Genomic DNA, 16787 nt, shown 5'->3' on the forward strand with positions numbered 1-16787 from the left:
GTGAGGCGATTAAACACATCTGGTTTGATTAAGACTTCCATGAGTTTCGAAGCGCATCAAATGCCAAAACACCGTATAGCAGTTTTTATTACTATGGAGGATTTTTACAACTCTGGAAAAGATCCAAGGCGATCATTTTATGAACTATTTTGGGTAAACCGAATGGTGCTGTTCATGTTACGAACTACAGCAGTTGGAATGTAAGCGTGCAAGTATTTGATTGGCCAATGCCAAGGCCAATTCATGTGTGCAAGAACCACAATTGTTTAAGAGCATACTGCAGAAGTAATATAATAAATATTGAAGGTCATTTTCTTAACTAAACTTAAATGACCCCAACAATGAATACGTGTAGCCTCCATTCACATTTTAGAAGGAAAAGAAACCCTCTACTGGCTGCTACATAAAAACACCTGTCCTAACAAAATAACACAAAAGAGTTTAACCACCAGATGGGCAGCGTGAGAAATAACTTCCTTCCCTAAAGTCGTTCTTCTTGACAAACATGATGAATTGATGAATGTGAAATAATGTCTTGGTCTGCAGGCGTCCATATGTGTCCTGAAATGGTCCTACACAGGCCGGCTCTGCTTTGATCGAGACTCGCTTGGATATCAGCGGAAAGAAAAGAGAAACAGGAAGGGCTCTCGGTCCAAAACATCCAAGACAGAGAAGGAGGAGGGGAGAAGTCAAAGACACAGACACTTGGAGGACTCAAAAACATCTGTGAGAGATGTTTCTAATTAGTGCACCATTATAACGTCAAACTGGATCGTAGTTTGGGATGCTTTTGAATGGTAAAAATGTATTACTATGGATATTCAAAATCAATTATACACATTTACTGAAGTGCTAAAAGATTACAGCATAAGCATTTTAAAGCTTGAGTTTTTGAATGAAGATTCAGACTTGATGACAACTTGTATTTTTTTTAGGTGCTCTTCAGTGCACTTGGGGAAAGCTTTTACTGACGATACCGCCATGAGCAGAATTACTCTGCGACTCCCAATGTCAAAATGAGGGACATCATCAGTGTACTATAGACCGCTAGTAGCAGTATGGGGATATGTTTCTATGAGTGGGTCCCTGTTTTGTTTATCTTGAGGGAAAAACATGCACACACACACACAACGGTTTCCCTCTATTCCACTGATCTACAGGTGGCGGTAATACGCCAAGAGATGTGGCAAAGCACCAGCAAAGGCAGGGAGACTGCTAGCTCGTAAACACGGATCTAAACAGTGCTAGATTCAACACGCATAACAATTTGCTTTGTAAATGTTTCATGATGACGGTAGAGCTCAAAGATACACAGCTCAAAGGTGAGTAACATTGAACATAGTGACGGGGCAAGAGAGGATATGAGTTCGGGATGCACCGATCCTGATGCCAATATCGGGCCGATGACGACGCAAATAGCTGGTTGAGGTATCGGTGGCAATGGGGCCGATCTAGTCGACTCAGTTTTTAACCGCATGGTCGGCGGTTCGATCCTTGGCTGCTACGTGTCCTGTGTCGAAGTGTCCCTGAGCAAGACACTGAACCCCTAACTGCTCCCCGGGCTTCTCAGGGGCAGCCCACTGCTCCCTATATACTAGGGATCGGTCAGATGCAAGTTTTGACCAGTTTGTTGCTGCATTAAAAAAGGATTACAATTTATTATTTTGATATTCTATGTATGTATTTGTCGTATGACGTTTTTAAGTTAAAACTAAAGCAAAGCCTGATTGACTTCCACCTGGTGAAGCATACAGCCTGTTAATTAAACACAGGTATCAGATCTGTACTCGGCCAATACGCACAGCACGGCTAAAATGATGAGGAGAATATGAGGAATCACCGTGCCAACAGATCCAGCAAAACAGTAAGACACATGGTTTATTGTTGTACGGTATGAAGAGAGGTAGAGATAGAGTATCACTAGAGTTTAGTGAGATCATTCATATCCTGATATTAAAACATTAATCAGTGGCTGACAGATGTTCTTTCAACACGAAACCACACGCACATCCACCATTGCTGCTATCCTGCCCTTGTTTTTAAAGGATTTGTTGTATTTTAAGCACAAAAGTAACAAGTGATGCAGACATGTGGTTTATCATCTACAGCATGGATTCATTAGTGTATTGTATCTCCTAAATCAGTTCATTGTGAACGTGTTCTTACCTGTCCATCCTGACCAACATGTACCTGGTGGATCTGGAGATTTCCCTGAAATAGAGGAGTGACACGTCACGTCAAAGACCTGATGCCATATTAAATACACATAATCATTTACATGGAGTCATAAAAATGATACATCTTTCCCATTTCTTTGCCCTTCTATTCACACCAACCTGCATGGACAGCAGATTACTAAAACCTGCATTGTTCCGCCATTAAAAGGCGGTGAACTGAACTCTAAGTGTGCAGTGTGACGGCGTCGATATCTGAGAAGAATCAGAAGTGTCTTTACAGGTTTCTGAGCATTCAGGGTTTGGCAGAAGAGTTTTTATACATGGTGACATAAGAGTGAGCGGTGGAGGCAATGTCTTTGTGTATACGTCAACGATTGTGTCAATTCCAACGACATAAAAGATTCAGTAAACAATAGAATAGAAACAATAGAATAGAAACAATAGAATAGAAATCCATCCACAAAGGCACGAGCCTAATCAAGATGCAACGGAAGTCTTTGAACACCCACAATGACGTTTACAAGACCACATAAGAGACGACATCTTATAAGCCATATTTAGCCAAACCCAAACTTTTAGATGTTTTCTGTTGTTAATCGTATTTCATGTATATATCAAATGCGGTCAGAGCTGCCATATGGCCAAAGAGCAGTGTAATCTCTCAAATAGCTCATTTCCTTTTCAAGCCCGCTAAAACCAATGACTTTGATGAAGGGGGCCCGCTCCTAATGAAAACATATTATAAGAGTGGCAGTTGGGAGAAGGGGGATTGCGTTGCTAAGCTTTGAACTCCAGAAAACAAACAATATGATGGAATAGGAAGGAGAGAGGCGAAAAAAATAACTGGGCTCGGCCACAAAGAGCCGGAAAGGCTTTAGAGCTTTTCTGCCTCCAGTTCACTTCGTCTCACTCAATCGTGTACTTCTCCCTCCGAGTGTCCTTTAGCACCACTGAACAGGAAATGAGAAAAACACTCGGGCAAGGTGTCAATTGCTTTTTGCATAAATGTCAAGATGTCATGCGTGTGGGGCACGTATCGTACAGTATGTGATTAGATGTGTGTGTGTGTGTGTACACAGACCGGGGCCTTGTAATAAATCTCTCTTCCACATCCTCGAAATATCACTAACAATGATGCTGATGTGGAAATTCCTCTCCAGCAGTCGGTGTGGTTTGGAATTTGAGTTTTGATTTTGACTTGCAGGCTGTGTGTGTGCATGCAGAGCGCATGTCTGGTGGGGGGGGGGTGAGACATCTGGGAATTATGTGGAAACAAAAGTCATAACCCCGCGCAAAAGCAAGCGGATATATAAACATTACAGGACATCTGCTTTTGTTAGAATTCACTAATGACTTAAATGTTGTCAGGTATTACTTGGGTGCACCATGCTCCATTGGGATGACTATTTGCATAGGCAGACAGAAACATACGGGGCTCAAAAGAAACAAATGTTTAATGACTCTTACTAAACCTATACGACAAAGGAAAAATAGAAGTTTGCTCTATAGGAAGCTTCTTTCTTGTAGAAGTAAACTAGCTTTAATTCTCCAGAATGGGAGTTTTGCCATCACTAATTTATTCGATCGTTGGCAGACGGGTTTAGCCAACAATTGGAATAATTATTCGTCCACAGAGCTGACGGAGGAACAACCCTAATTTTGTGAACAAACACTTGGCAAGCTTTCAACGTGACAGAGAGCCTCATCAAAAGAAAGCTGTAACTTTGTAGAGTAACGCGTTGGGGAGCAGCTTTCATTACTGACCTAAATAATATATGAAAAACCTTACTCTATTTCTGCACAGTTGAAGTGTATCCATGCTATATTATATATATTTAAGCATCCATGTGTTTGTAATTGTTGATTACTGTTCTCAACAAAAAGCTTGATTCGAATCATGCAAATTTGGATTAATTGCTCGCTAAATAACGTCTGTAAAGTCCTGGAGAAATTACAAAAGGCAATCCAGAGTGCATTTTGCTTAATCTGCATGCTCACAAAGACATAATGGTTTGTTTCAAATCACCCAAGTCCTCATCTAGCCTGAAGTCAACCAAATTACAAACCAAACCAGACTTTGAGCGGCTGATTGTTTCTCTCACACGCAGACACTTGCCTCACTGTCCTGTGTGATCTGCACCTCCTCTCCTTGTGGCACCTGGGCGATGTGCAGCTGACCCTGAGGAATCTGAGAGGCAAGGATGAAGGATGAGAGAGCTGAAGCTGGAACAATTACACAAATATGATCAAGAACTTTGCCACGGCATGCTTTCAACTGCAAAGAATTCTATGAATCATACACTTACAAATTGTGGTTAAATGACTTAAGTCTGTCCTAAATCAATAGTCAGGCCCCCATATACAGACTGAAATGTATTTTGCTTGTTGTAATCATTCCCTCTCTACATACTGGATGTTAATGTTCCAATATAAGGGATGAAGATACAAATACACAGTTGTTTTGTGCAGAAATGTATTCAAAAGTCTTTAGTTTAGTCCAAGTCAAACAAATCTAGTTGAACAGCAGAACTCTCAACACTGTGAATTATGAGCTAGCGTTTGTATCTCTGTCATTACAGCTGGTGTGCTAATGAGTAGCCTCACAGCAGGATGTTCATGTAGTATCATCAGATCATGTGTAATAATTAGTATCATATCTTTTAGTTAGTAACACTGACTGTGCAACTCACACACATGCACTTCATTTCCTCACAAAAGAACCCTTCACGACACACATTGTCTCACAGCTCGTGTGTATCTGTCACCGGCTGTTTGACTCCACAACATTAAACAAGACTAGTCCGAGATGCTCTCACTCGATAAATAACTGTAAACTCAATGGTAAACCATAAACTAATACATGGCACTTTAGCAATTTGGTCAATCGCACAGACGGCGTAACTTCAAAACCGATATATTTAAGACCTTAATCAGGTCATATAGTTTAACGAAGTGGTTCATCGGACACAAGATAGAAACGGTCAAGTCCCTTCCTTCCTGTCAGCCCACATAAGCTGCAGAATGCTCCGTGTGTCTCTCTGGTGGGTGGGATGATCTGAACCTGCTCTGTAGGACCCTCACATGACAGCAGCAGAACTCATCACACTCTCGCTGTTAGAGAATACGTTGTCACTCACCACCTGAACTTGTCCATCCTCCCCGATACGGTGGAACTGGACTTGTTGATTGGCCAGTGTGTAGTGCAAGGTCTGCTGGGTGGCAGCCTCAATGTGGCCCGTTTCTTCTGCCAGGCCTCCCTCTGGTTAGGAGGACAAACAGCATGGTCAATAACATCGCAAATGATTCCAGCACTCATAAGAAATGGGGATGCGGTCTCTAAGGCACAGACACACAAACCAACAAAAACCCACACATCGAGCAAGGGACCGTAGCAACATCTTGTAAAAATAAAAAACCCTGGCAAATTCCCAGGCCATCTGCTGGATGATGCCGTGTTTATACTTTATCAAACGCCTAAATACACAACAAGGGCTCTCCAGCTAGCCATCCAAACACAAACTGCAGGCCTTAGTCTAAACACCCGCTATCACACCAGCCGTTTGAAACCCCCTGCATGGACCTGTCGCAGCTCTAAAACACCCAAATGCGAGAAACTAAACAAAAGCCACACCTTCTCTGTAAGATGTTCAAATGTGCAGCAGCAAAAAGACCATTTGGGAGAAGTGAGGACGGAAAGGATTTTAGGTCATTTCTGGGAAACAGACCTTGCTGAGGAAGGATCTTTCTTGATCACGAACAAAAGGAATGTAGCTTTAAACGATACATATAACATCAAAAATGCTGCTTTGAAAAGTGAGGCTATATTTGTTTATTACTGCTGTGTACTGTATCGTGTAAATAATCCTCAGGGCTGCCAGACGAGGAAGCAAAGACCCAGGTGGTTTGTGAAAACAACAGTTTGGGTCTGAGCTCTCTTTGCTGTTTCACTGATAAATAATGGGTTTAAAAACACGAGTTCTGGCCCATTAACAAGTAATCAGATTAAGGAAGGAATGATTGTTTGGTGTGAGTCTTTGCATGTTTGTACACACACCATCTGACCTAGTGTTTGTGTTGTACACTATGGGGTGTGTGTGTGTGTGGCCCCAAAAGGAAGGGCCTGACAATCCTGAGCACTCACAGCATATTTGGGTTTCCCCTGCAGTCTTTGCTTTTCCCTGGTGCAAGGTGAGAGGTGATGGCTCACAGGGAGGGAAGGACAGCAGGCATTGTGTGCAGATTACAACCATCTGCAGCAAAACACGCTGCATCTGCCTTTGAGTCGAGGTCTTAAAATAGCTTCAATATAGCTGGTGAAGTAAGTATTGTATGAGGTTACTGTGTGAGGCTTTTTGTTGACTATTTACAAACATTTTCCAGCATGAAAAGTTATAAAAATAACTTTAATAAATGACGTATCTGTTGGACGAGGTCTGTAGTTGGTTCTCAACACTGTGCACTTTGTTTGAATAGAAAACACACACAGACAAACTTAGCAACGCTATCAGCAGATAAAGACTTACAGAGAGTGGAGCCAGGTAGGTATTAGCTTTCTCAGAACATGGAGATAAATGTCAATGTGCTCACTCCCACAGCATTTCACAAGGAAGGCGGCAGCCAGAAGGTTCGAAAGACTTAACTAAAGCGATCCTCACGCTTTAAAAGGTTGACTTCAAGAGGATTTTTGAATGTGGTAATATCCCTGATTCTGTGTCACATGAGCTTATTTTGTATGTTGTGATTGTCCATTCTTCCTTGCCTATGCCGATCTGTTCTCTGTTAAGTTTTTTCCAGACAAGTTTGGATGAAGACTGATACACAGTAAACAACCAACTGTAAATGTTCTGGAAACTACCACCAAAAAAGGAAGGTGGCCTTTGATTAGAGAACTACTCAACGCTCTGTTTCTCTGACACCGTTACTGTGCCTCTCTTTCTTATTGGCTGTCACGGAACAAGCAGTATTCATACAACGTCTGAATCTAAAAGCATAGTCAGTAGCTTAAAGAAAATAAATTGTCCTTACCATGCGTATTAACGCTGCAAAGTGGACAAATAAGTAACAGTCCACCCTGTTTAGGGGGACATGTGGTGTGAATATGAAGCTGCTATTATGCCTTTTCCTTGAGTCCTTGTGTCTACATATAAACAACAACAACACACACACACACGGAGCATCATCTGTACTTTACCGGACGTGCTGCGAGGTGTGCGTTTGGAGAAGCTCTTCACAGCCAGACTCTGGCCGCGCTGCTTGCGTCTCCAGGCAGTGCGACACTTTGAGTCGATGCTTTGCTTGATGCGGTACCAGTCTGACTCGGTGATGCCAAATTTGTGGAACAAGTGGCCTGTTGGGACACAGAGAGGTAAAATGTCACCACATGCTGTGTGAATAATACAAAATTGTTGATCGGTTGTGCAATTAGTGCATCGCATCTCAACACGAGGCTGTGTGTCGAGATGTCCTTCCGTCTCGCAGATGCTCCCTCCAGCAAATTGCCTTTTATTCTGTTTCAGTGGAACAGGAAATTAAAAAGTTTCCTTTCATTTTTAGTGGAGTGGAGCTAAACTCAAAACAACTTTAGAGCAGGGAGGTGTGATTTCAGGACAAGCACCTCACACCCGTTACAATAACGCCACGTTATTAATTCAAAGCACAGGAACTCCTCCTAATCAACTTTTCCATCGTTCTATTGATAGACGATAGACAACTGTTTATGCATCATTGTTATTGTTGCAGCTGGGCGGCTTATTGGGCACACCAACCACAACACTGCTGCATGCAAGATACTATTGTTGTGCGTTAATGAGGGTCAGCTATCAATCTGAAAAAACAAATCTTGTTTTACAATAAAATCAGTTTTTTTCATCTTAGCATAAAGATGTGTGCGTCGTAGGCTGGTTGGTACACTTAAACCTAAACTCTCTACAATGTCAGCATACAGTCGTATAACCAAATAACAAAAACACCTGAGGGATGTAAACATTTGAGGGAATTGAATGTCAGCTCTCACAGCAAAAGAACACAACAGACTGCGGCAACAGAATTGATATCGGCTCATGTGATGAAGCTGCGTGATTGGCTACAGGGCAGACTGGATGCAGCTGTATTTAGTGGCTGTCTACCTATGGGGTTATGAAGTGTGTTTAAAAGGAGGTGCGCCGCTTGACAGCTCATTTCTACACAAATTAACAACGACGCTACAGCCTGAGGTAAGAAAATGAGACAGGCGAGGAGCTGAGGGGTATCCGTGGATGGTGAGATGGCAGTGTATGGAAGCCCTTTCACACCTGACGGGTCCTGCACAGGCAGGCAGGGCACTTGTGCCTCCATTCCTGTTCCTTTTTTCAATGCAGGCAGGATGAGTCACCCAAAAGTCACCTGGCCCTGCTCCAGCCTCTGCATACCTCATGTGTGCCATGGGGGATGATTAGTGAAGCCTCCTGCAGGGGGGCGAAGCTACACTCTGAAGGAAAGACTAAAGCTAACACAGCAATGTGAACCATATAAATACAGTATGTAGCTACATGACCTTTATAAATCTCCCGTCTGTCTGCCATCACAGCTCTGCGACTCTGCTTCTCCAGGAATTAAAGAGTTGCCTGAATTGAGGGTGACTCCATTAGGATCTCTCTACCAGACAGACATGTGCTTGTCATTTACAGTCTGGTATGTTATAAAATGTGTTGCACATTAATGTTAGTGTGCAATGATGAATGCATGTTGTTGTACCTGCATTGGGAATAGAGACTGCAGTCTATTTCTGTGTCCAATTCGGCGCTGCTTTGTAATGGAACGAAGATGAAACGTGGGAAGGTCTCAGAGAGTTCATTTATCGCTGTAAGGGGGGTAAGGATTCAAACCCCGGCTGAGTGAGACGTATTAGCATAAATGATACTATGCCATTAGACATTAGACTGTCATTAGACAAACAGTGGTTACTAGATACCACCTTGGAGGTTACTAGTGGGTCGTTTGATGATGGTACGTAAAAAGACACTCCTTCTTGTAATCTATGTTAATAATGTTAACCACCAGGTCTCCCTTGACTTTTGTCCAAAATCACAAAGCGAGGCAGGTGGCGTGAAATTGATTCGCTGTCGATACTAGATGGTTACGACTTACAGCGAATGCCGTAGATCATGAGCGGGTCCAGCTGCTTCTTGCCGTGTTTGCCCTGGCCAGAGAGGTTGGACATGGCCTGGACCTCTCGATGGAACAGGTAATCTAACAGTGTCAGTGCCATTTTCTCCGCCGTGCGGCAGTTTGTGGTGATGTGAAGCATGTCAGCCGGGGAAACTGGGCAACGAACTCGCATCTCTGGGTTGTTCTCGTCTCCCAACCAGGTGCCCACTGGGTAATCATCTAGAGGAAACGGGAGAAGGAGCAGTTATTCAATCACTGTCACACGGCTCTCTCTTTCAGCCAAACCTGTGGAAACCTGTAAACTGAGATGTAAATTCTACCTGGTTTTCCTTCACAGGCTGGCGAATACTACACTGGTACAGAGCCCCTGATGTACTTCACGTAGTACAATAGCGCCCCCGTGTGGCAGTAAATGAGAAGTAGGTTAATTGTGGGCAAAACTGTGTTGAATGTGCTGAATATGTGGCTTGGCTGTTTGCTCACACCGTATGTTAGCCGTTAAATCCAAACGAAGCACGAGGCACCGTTCTGGACACCACATGGGTACCATCTAGCTAATGATGACTAACAGTCATATCATGGTAACCCACAGCTGCAAATAAAGGATTAATAGTTCCCGTTTGAAGATGACCAAAAACTTCTTAAATCCACTGAAAATAACCAAACAAACAATCACAGTAAATAGCAACAGAGTTACAACAACGTGGACTTCATTTGCACACGCTAGCTCAGCAAGAACGACTGCACTAAGCTACTGAATGATCAATCAGAGCGTTCATCAATGCCGTCTGAGCCTGAAACACGGGGCATTAACATGACACATCAGCAAAGTTTCCTTCAATGTGGACACCATCTGAAAGAGTCACGTTAGCCACGTTGAATAAGTCCGATCCGAACAAAACAATCAAAGAAAGTATTTAGGGCAGCTGCGGCTCAGGAGGCCGTAGTGCCCTTAAGCCTGATGATTGGACCAGAAACTGCATGCTAGCTCGCTGCCATCATGAATGAATGAGAGGCAAACTCTGAAGCACTCTAGATAAAAGCGTAAACGCAGCAAAGGTTACACTTTGAAAGCAGTAAAAGTGTTGCTGCTGCTAAACCTATGATGGTACAATTCAAGATGTGCCGCAGTAATTTCTGTCTTCATGTGAGGTCCTCAGAGAGAGTCAGTGAGGTAATCTTTAAAAAACAATCTTGTTTCTAACATTGGCTATATAGGAGAGGAAAGGGCAAGTTTATTTCTAGAGCACATTTTTGACACAAAGGCAAATCAGAGTGCTTTACATAAGCAGACACGTGTACGGTAGAATTAAAGGATGTAAGAGGTGCAGAAGTATAAGAATATCATTCATAACAGTGGCAAACAAAAAGGTTTTAAGCCTTGATTTAAATAAAAGAACTTACATTTGGATGTTTGACCACGCTGAATACCAAGAGTACTTAATAATACCATTCAATTCTAAAAACATGCGTCAGGCCAATGTTTCTGTCTGTAAATTTGACCGGCCAAAATCGCAAAGATGACACTGATCGGCCGGTCACCGGTCGGGGATGATCACCTGACAACCGGCAGGTTTCAATTGGTGCATCGCTGGACACCACTTGTGCCGACGTGGACAATGACTCTGCAAATATGAGGTTCATGAGCGAGAACCTCAACAACTGTATCACAGACAGTGGCACTGGGGAAACAACAAGCTGGTTACCCTGGAGGAGGAGAGCCGGTGCCATGAGGGCCAGAAGCTGCATGCCAAGGGGCTCAACGTCTTCTTGAAGGCGGCTGCACTGGACTGGCCGAAAGCTCCCGGTTATCGGCGTACTAATGTTGCTCCAGCTTCCCCAGAACCTTGTTGCCCAGTTGTTGGAGTATAGGAGGGCGTTCCAACCTTGTTTCTTCTCAACCCGAACGACCATCCACTCTTGGAAGAGCTCCACATCTTGGGTTTAGCACCAAGCCTGGCTCAGGGATCATCACGGCACGACGATCACGGCTCCGGCTCCGGCTCCTCCGCGATGGAAGAAGGACCAAGCCAAGGGGTGTGTGAGAAGTACATGACGGAGGGTGCAAATAAACCCTTTAGCAGTAGTGGTGTCACAATACACGTATTTGTACCACGGCGATTGGTACATTTATAGCCGCGGATATGAGACGCTACTCTGTAGTGGGAAAAGCAGGCTGTACGAACATGCTTAATGTTATTGAGCCCCGGAGCCCGGAGCAAGCTAATGTCACTATTCCTGTGACTACTGACAATACCAGGAAGATAGTTAATGCTGTTAGAGCTGCTGGTCCAGGTCCACAAATAGGAGGTTTTGCCCGTGTCATTAATCTAGCATCTCAGAAAGCAACTGCAGTGCAGCAGTTCTCAGGCCTCCCAGCAAAGATCAGAGAAACAGCAGCACATGTGTTGAGGACTAAACAGGAGTTGCTGCAGCTTCCTGTACACAAATTAGTCCATCATTGTTCAAAGTCAAAAAGAACATACTTTATGATGTTAGTTAAGGACATGCTTCTTTTTTTGCAGTATTGAAATCGTACCGCACCGTGGCACCACTGTGTCGCATCGAAACCGAACCGAGGATTTTGAGAACCGCTACACTCCTACTGAGCAACATGTGATCCTCGAGGCACACTTAAAGATCAATTCAAAGCCAAACAAAATAGAAAATATGCTAATTTCTATCCACTGACTACAAGGGAAGAAAAGCAATAACAAACACGGTAATGGCCTTTCTACACTTTACAACTTGGGCGCGAAACGCGAACCTCGTGATTAAAAGGTCAAACCCACTTTATCTCCTGAACCACAGCCGACCCCCCTATGAGTGGTTTCTTTTTGTGTCTAAACGATCAGTGTTGAGTCATACCTTCTGAATTGAGTGTGATGAGCGTGACATTTTGGCCATTTTGTGCGTTGCTGGAATGGCCACCATTAGAAACAGTGTCACTGGCCTCTGAGCCGCTGTCTTGTTCTTCCTGACTCTCCTCGGGGCCCGGCACCTTTACCAAGATTGTGTTCTGTCGCTTCCTGGTCACCGTACTGAAAACAAACACAGATCTGTGATCGGTATGTGTAGCATCAAGACGGATCATGGCAGCAGCCACCTTGTATGAGGAATTCAGAGTCTTTTCACTGCTCAATTGGCTGGATTGAACTGGCTACTACTACTTATGGTAGTGCTATTTATAGGGGTATTAAAAATCCAGAAGGTATCATTTTCAATAACGTCATAAATTCAGACGCCATGCTTTCTATGATGCTTAATTGATTTGATGTATTGTAGTGCACAGCAAGCGCCACCAGAGGTCAGTCTCCACTGGTGGAACAGGAAGCTGAGCTGAAACAGGGCATGTTGTGGGTACTTTGGGTTTAGATTTTTTCAGGTTACAGCTATTGCAACTGCTGTTTGCTCAATTAAAAGACAGGGCTTAGATATATTTATACAATTATTTCACAACCTATAGAACTAAAAGAAAAATTGTCACACGGTCATTTTCAGTGAGATTGGCATTTGCCCCGTGACCAGCGGTGTCATTCGGCTACAATAAAAAGCACTGTGTTTAACTACATCATAAGTAACACAGGTCTAGTTTTGATAAATGTCTAAACCATTGTCTCGTGAAGTAGTCTCATGCTCCAAAACAAAGCATCTTGTTTAATTACGTCGTGCAGGGGCAGTTTTAGGAATTCCACATAGGAACACAAGGTATCCTATTCAAAACACAAGAAAAGCTGTTAGTGCTGGAAACACAGGATTACTTTACTGAGGTAGTTACTGACATCACAGGTGCATTAAGACAGGACTGCAGATTAACACATCACATACAGTAAGTGACCTGTTTTGTATTGAAAAGAAGCAAATCTCACAGAAAAGTGACATGTTTGCACGCCTGTGTTTTCCAATAACGACCCCAACGTTGTTTACGTAACACTGTGTTGTTGTGATTTTCACATATCTGACCTCATTCCACACTATAATAATAATAACTTTATTTATATACTGGGCATATAGTGTGAGCCACTCACTTGCTCAGCAGATTCTCCAGAGGGGTGTCTTCTTGGTGAGGGCCCTTCGGGTGTTCACTGCTCACGATCACATTTGTTTGTGGAACAACACTAAACAAAAAGTTCCAAACACATTGGTTAACTGGCACACGTATGCATGCCCTGCAGTCTGTTTTTAGGGAATGTGGCTCTGCTGGCTCCTATAATCACGATCAGCTTTGTAAAATGACTAAAAGGACAATTTTCTGCATGAATGGAGACTATTTGCAATTGGTGCAAAAATGAAATAGTGGGCAACACTTTGTATCTTACCATCGCACTTTGTTCCACGTTTGAGTGGCACCCTGAGGAGACCCTGCAACCATAGGAACCTGGATAGGACTCTTTGCACACGGCACCATGCTGTCCAGTTTGCGTCCAAGGGCTTTGCATGTAGCATCGAGAGAATATAACTTTGATTCAATTCCCTCCAGCCGCTGGCTGATTGATGCGGTAAATGAGACCAACAGGTTCTGGAAACAAAAATAAGATTTTGTAAGTGTCATTGAAGCAACAAGTCATGTCCTCTTATTTGAATTATATAAAAACATTATGAGCTTTTGATGGAGTCTATTATACTGAGCTGTTACCTTAATAAAAGATATGTCTTGGTTGCTGTTGTTATTCTCCTGGCTGCTGCTTAATTTCCTTTTTTTCTTCTGAAGCCTCTCATCATCATCTTCATGATTGTCCAGCATGTCTGGCATGAATTAAATATAAAGACACTCTCAAACCAACAGCACAGCTTTCTTGTTAGATGTCACTATGGGATGCCCAGACTGAAGCTGTTCTCCTGCTCCAATCTCAGCCATAGTATTGAGTATCTGATCAGTGTTTATCCAGCAAATTCTAAATAATACAGTTGTAGAAAAACACACTTAGCGTAAAGTAAGCTGACACTGATTGTCCATGTTTGATAGTGCCACACTTGCCCAACATGGAGCTGACAATATCTCGTCAAAAAGGCAGAGTGAAAATATTCAATGTAAAGAAAATTCCCTTTACACTGATAAGAAAATATATCAAATAATAAGTTTTCATATGTGTCATAAGAATCTTACCTGTCCGGTCATCCGGGTTAAAGTCCTCCACTGTTATTTGCACAATTTCATCCAACTCTTGTTCAGACATTGTTCACAACTGAAATAAGATAATTTGAAGAATTTAACAAGAGAGTAAAATATGTATTAACTGACATTATACGACAAGGCAGAATATCTTTCTGTTGTGTGTTGCTGTCTCTGCATTAATGAGGAATATGCATAATGACTATTTTAAAAACACATGTATCTCTTATTTCCTTATGCTGACCACTTCCTTTCCTATACTGACCACCTATTTCTGCCGTCTCTATGAATTTTGCATGCTATGTCTAATGCCAAATATTGTGAAGCAATTCTAAGTAACTTCTACATACTTGAGTCTATGATTTTTTAGATGTATTTGAGCTTTCATCTTGGGGCATTAGCAACTTATAACATAAAAGCAAGAGTAGAAGTCAAATTTTAGAGCTTCTAAAACTTGAGCATTTGTAGGACATTATAAAAATATACACTCATAATTGACTAAAGAAAAAGACTGATGCATGCTACAACAGTCACTTTATGGAATAATGCACTGACAAAAACCTTTATGAAGCATATGTAAGGATGCATTTTAACTATATCAATCACTTAAACTCTGACTCAAAGAGGAATTCATTTATTGTGTACATGTACAGCATATGGCTCGTCTGCCACAGCATGTGAGGAACCAGACAGGAGTGACAGTTGTGTTGTGTGTGGGAGGGAAATACAAGGTATCCTGAGACATTATATGCCCACCTTCTCCTGGGTCAATCCCTCTTTACATTTCATTCATGTATGAATACATAGAGAAGATCATGTAATTATGAATGAGAACTGACTTGAAACTGCAAACCTAGCATTGTATTAACTGACGGCCAGTATTAGCCTCTTGAGCTAGCTCTAGCAGTTAAGGGGGTAGGGGTAGGATGACGTTATGATACAGCTGTTTTTGCAAAAATCCTGCTTGTCTAAATAGCTAACTGAAGCTGCGTCATTAAAATAGCACGCGCAGCAGCAAAGTATTGCTGGCCCTACTGAGTGAACTACGTTTGTATTGCTAACGCCACATTACTCCACGTTTAGCGTTAGCAAGCTAACTGGGCGGGGGTCTATTAGCGGTGTACATTAAGTTAGCTACGTTAGCGTTGAGATAAAACAAACCGATGAAATCAACTTTTAAACCTGACGTGTTCATACTTTCATTGGACGTATCCAAGCTAACGTTCGGCAAAAATGTCCCATGTTGCACTCACGCTAGCTATGTAGCCGGAGCACATGCTAGCTAATGTTAGCTACGCTAGCACAACTCCAAAATCGGATTTGCAAGCTCGCGTGCTAACGTTAAAACCAAGGCAGAGGAAATGAGTTGGCGTCTAAGCTAGCGTGGTTGTTAGCATGCTAGTGGGGCCTAAAGGCCGCCCAAATGTAAAGCAAGAATCCTAAACTGTTCTAAGAAATAACAATTAAATATAACTTTGAATCCGCATCTTTCCCCCACCGCTGGGCACACAACACATGTACCGAGTAAGATTGGGTTATATTACCGTGTGAATGATGAATTCTCGTGTTGTTTGTGGAGATTCCGATAACGGCGTCGTTCCTCGCGAGAGATGAGCCCGTGCCTTCGTTTGTTCCTCACATGGACGGTTCCTCGCTCATTCAGGGGGGACCTAGACAACAGCCCGTTACTGTACAACCCCAGTAGAAACAACACGCAAACTCATCGGAGGATTTAACATCAACTCATATTTTACTTATCCGTTTATTGGCATTCAGTTTAGTTCAGGTTTAAGCTGTTTGGCTAGTTAATTGTTTCAAAACGCTTTAGACTGAAAACATTGTGCCGACTTAAATTTCTGAAAAGAGGTAGTTTGATTATGTTTTTGTGACTTTAGTCAATTTGAATATACTGGCGCCCTTCAAGAAATTGTAAATTATGCAACGCCCAAAATCGCACTTGCAGGAAAAACCATCCAGTTTACGTTTAGGACCGATATTGGGTTGTTTGCTTTCGCTTTAGAGAGGGGCAAAAGGGAAAATTTACGAGCCAGCCAGGAGTCGAACCTAGAATCTTCTGATCCGTAGTCAGACGCGTTATCCATTGCGCCACTGGCCCGCGCCGTAAGACAGAAAGACCCGGAACTACTTATTCGTGCCACACGTTTCCATGAGCCCGAAAACGTTGATTGGTCAATTCTTGGTTAATTCTTGGTTGCGATACGAGCGCTGATTGGCCACAACGGACATTTCTTGGTTGATTTGTGGGTACAAGGCGATTGGCTGTCACAACCAAGAATTAACTCGACTCACGGGTGGCAGTGAGACGGCGACTGCCAGCTGAATAAATCGCA

General features: G+C 42.7%; 1 protein-coding gene across 1 annotated transcript in view; it reads right to left on the reverse strand.

Annotated features, from left to right (window-relative positions):
* banp (BTG3 associated nuclear protein) overlaps positions 1 to 16070 on the reverse strand; it is a 31614-nt gene extending 15544 nt beyond the window's left edge. The window contains exons 1-11 of the mRNA XM_079163725.1: positions 15981 to 16070; positions 14431 to 14509; positions 13960 to 14069; positions 13643 to 13842; positions 13352 to 13441; positions 12192 to 12364; positions 9303 to 9542; positions 7369 to 7524; positions 5315 to 5436; positions 4294 to 4365; positions 2167 to 2211 (exon numbers count right to left, since the gene is read on the reverse strand). Coding sequence (XP_079019851.1) covers positions 2167 to 2211; positions 4294 to 4365; positions 5315 to 5436; positions 7369 to 7524; positions 9303 to 9542; positions 12192 to 12364; positions 13352 to 13441; positions 13643 to 13842; positions 13960 to 14069; positions 14431 to 14500 — 1278 coding nt within the window. The 5' untranslated portion in view covers positions 14501 to 14509; positions 15981 to 16070. The remainder of the gene's footprint in view (positions 1 to 2166; positions 2212 to 4293; positions 4366 to 5314; positions 5437 to 7368; positions 7525 to 9302; positions 9543 to 12191; positions 12365 to 13351; positions 13442 to 13642; positions 13843 to 13959; positions 14070 to 14430; positions 14510 to 15980) is intronic.
* Positions 16071 to 16787: the final 717 nt, after the last annotated feature.

This window comes from Pholis gunnellus, assembly GCF_910591455.1.
Source record: "Pholis gunnellus genome assembly, chromosome: 7".
Classification (NCBI taxonomy): Eukaryota; Metazoa; Chordata; class Actinopteri; order Perciformes; family Pholidae; genus Pholis; species Pholis gunnellus.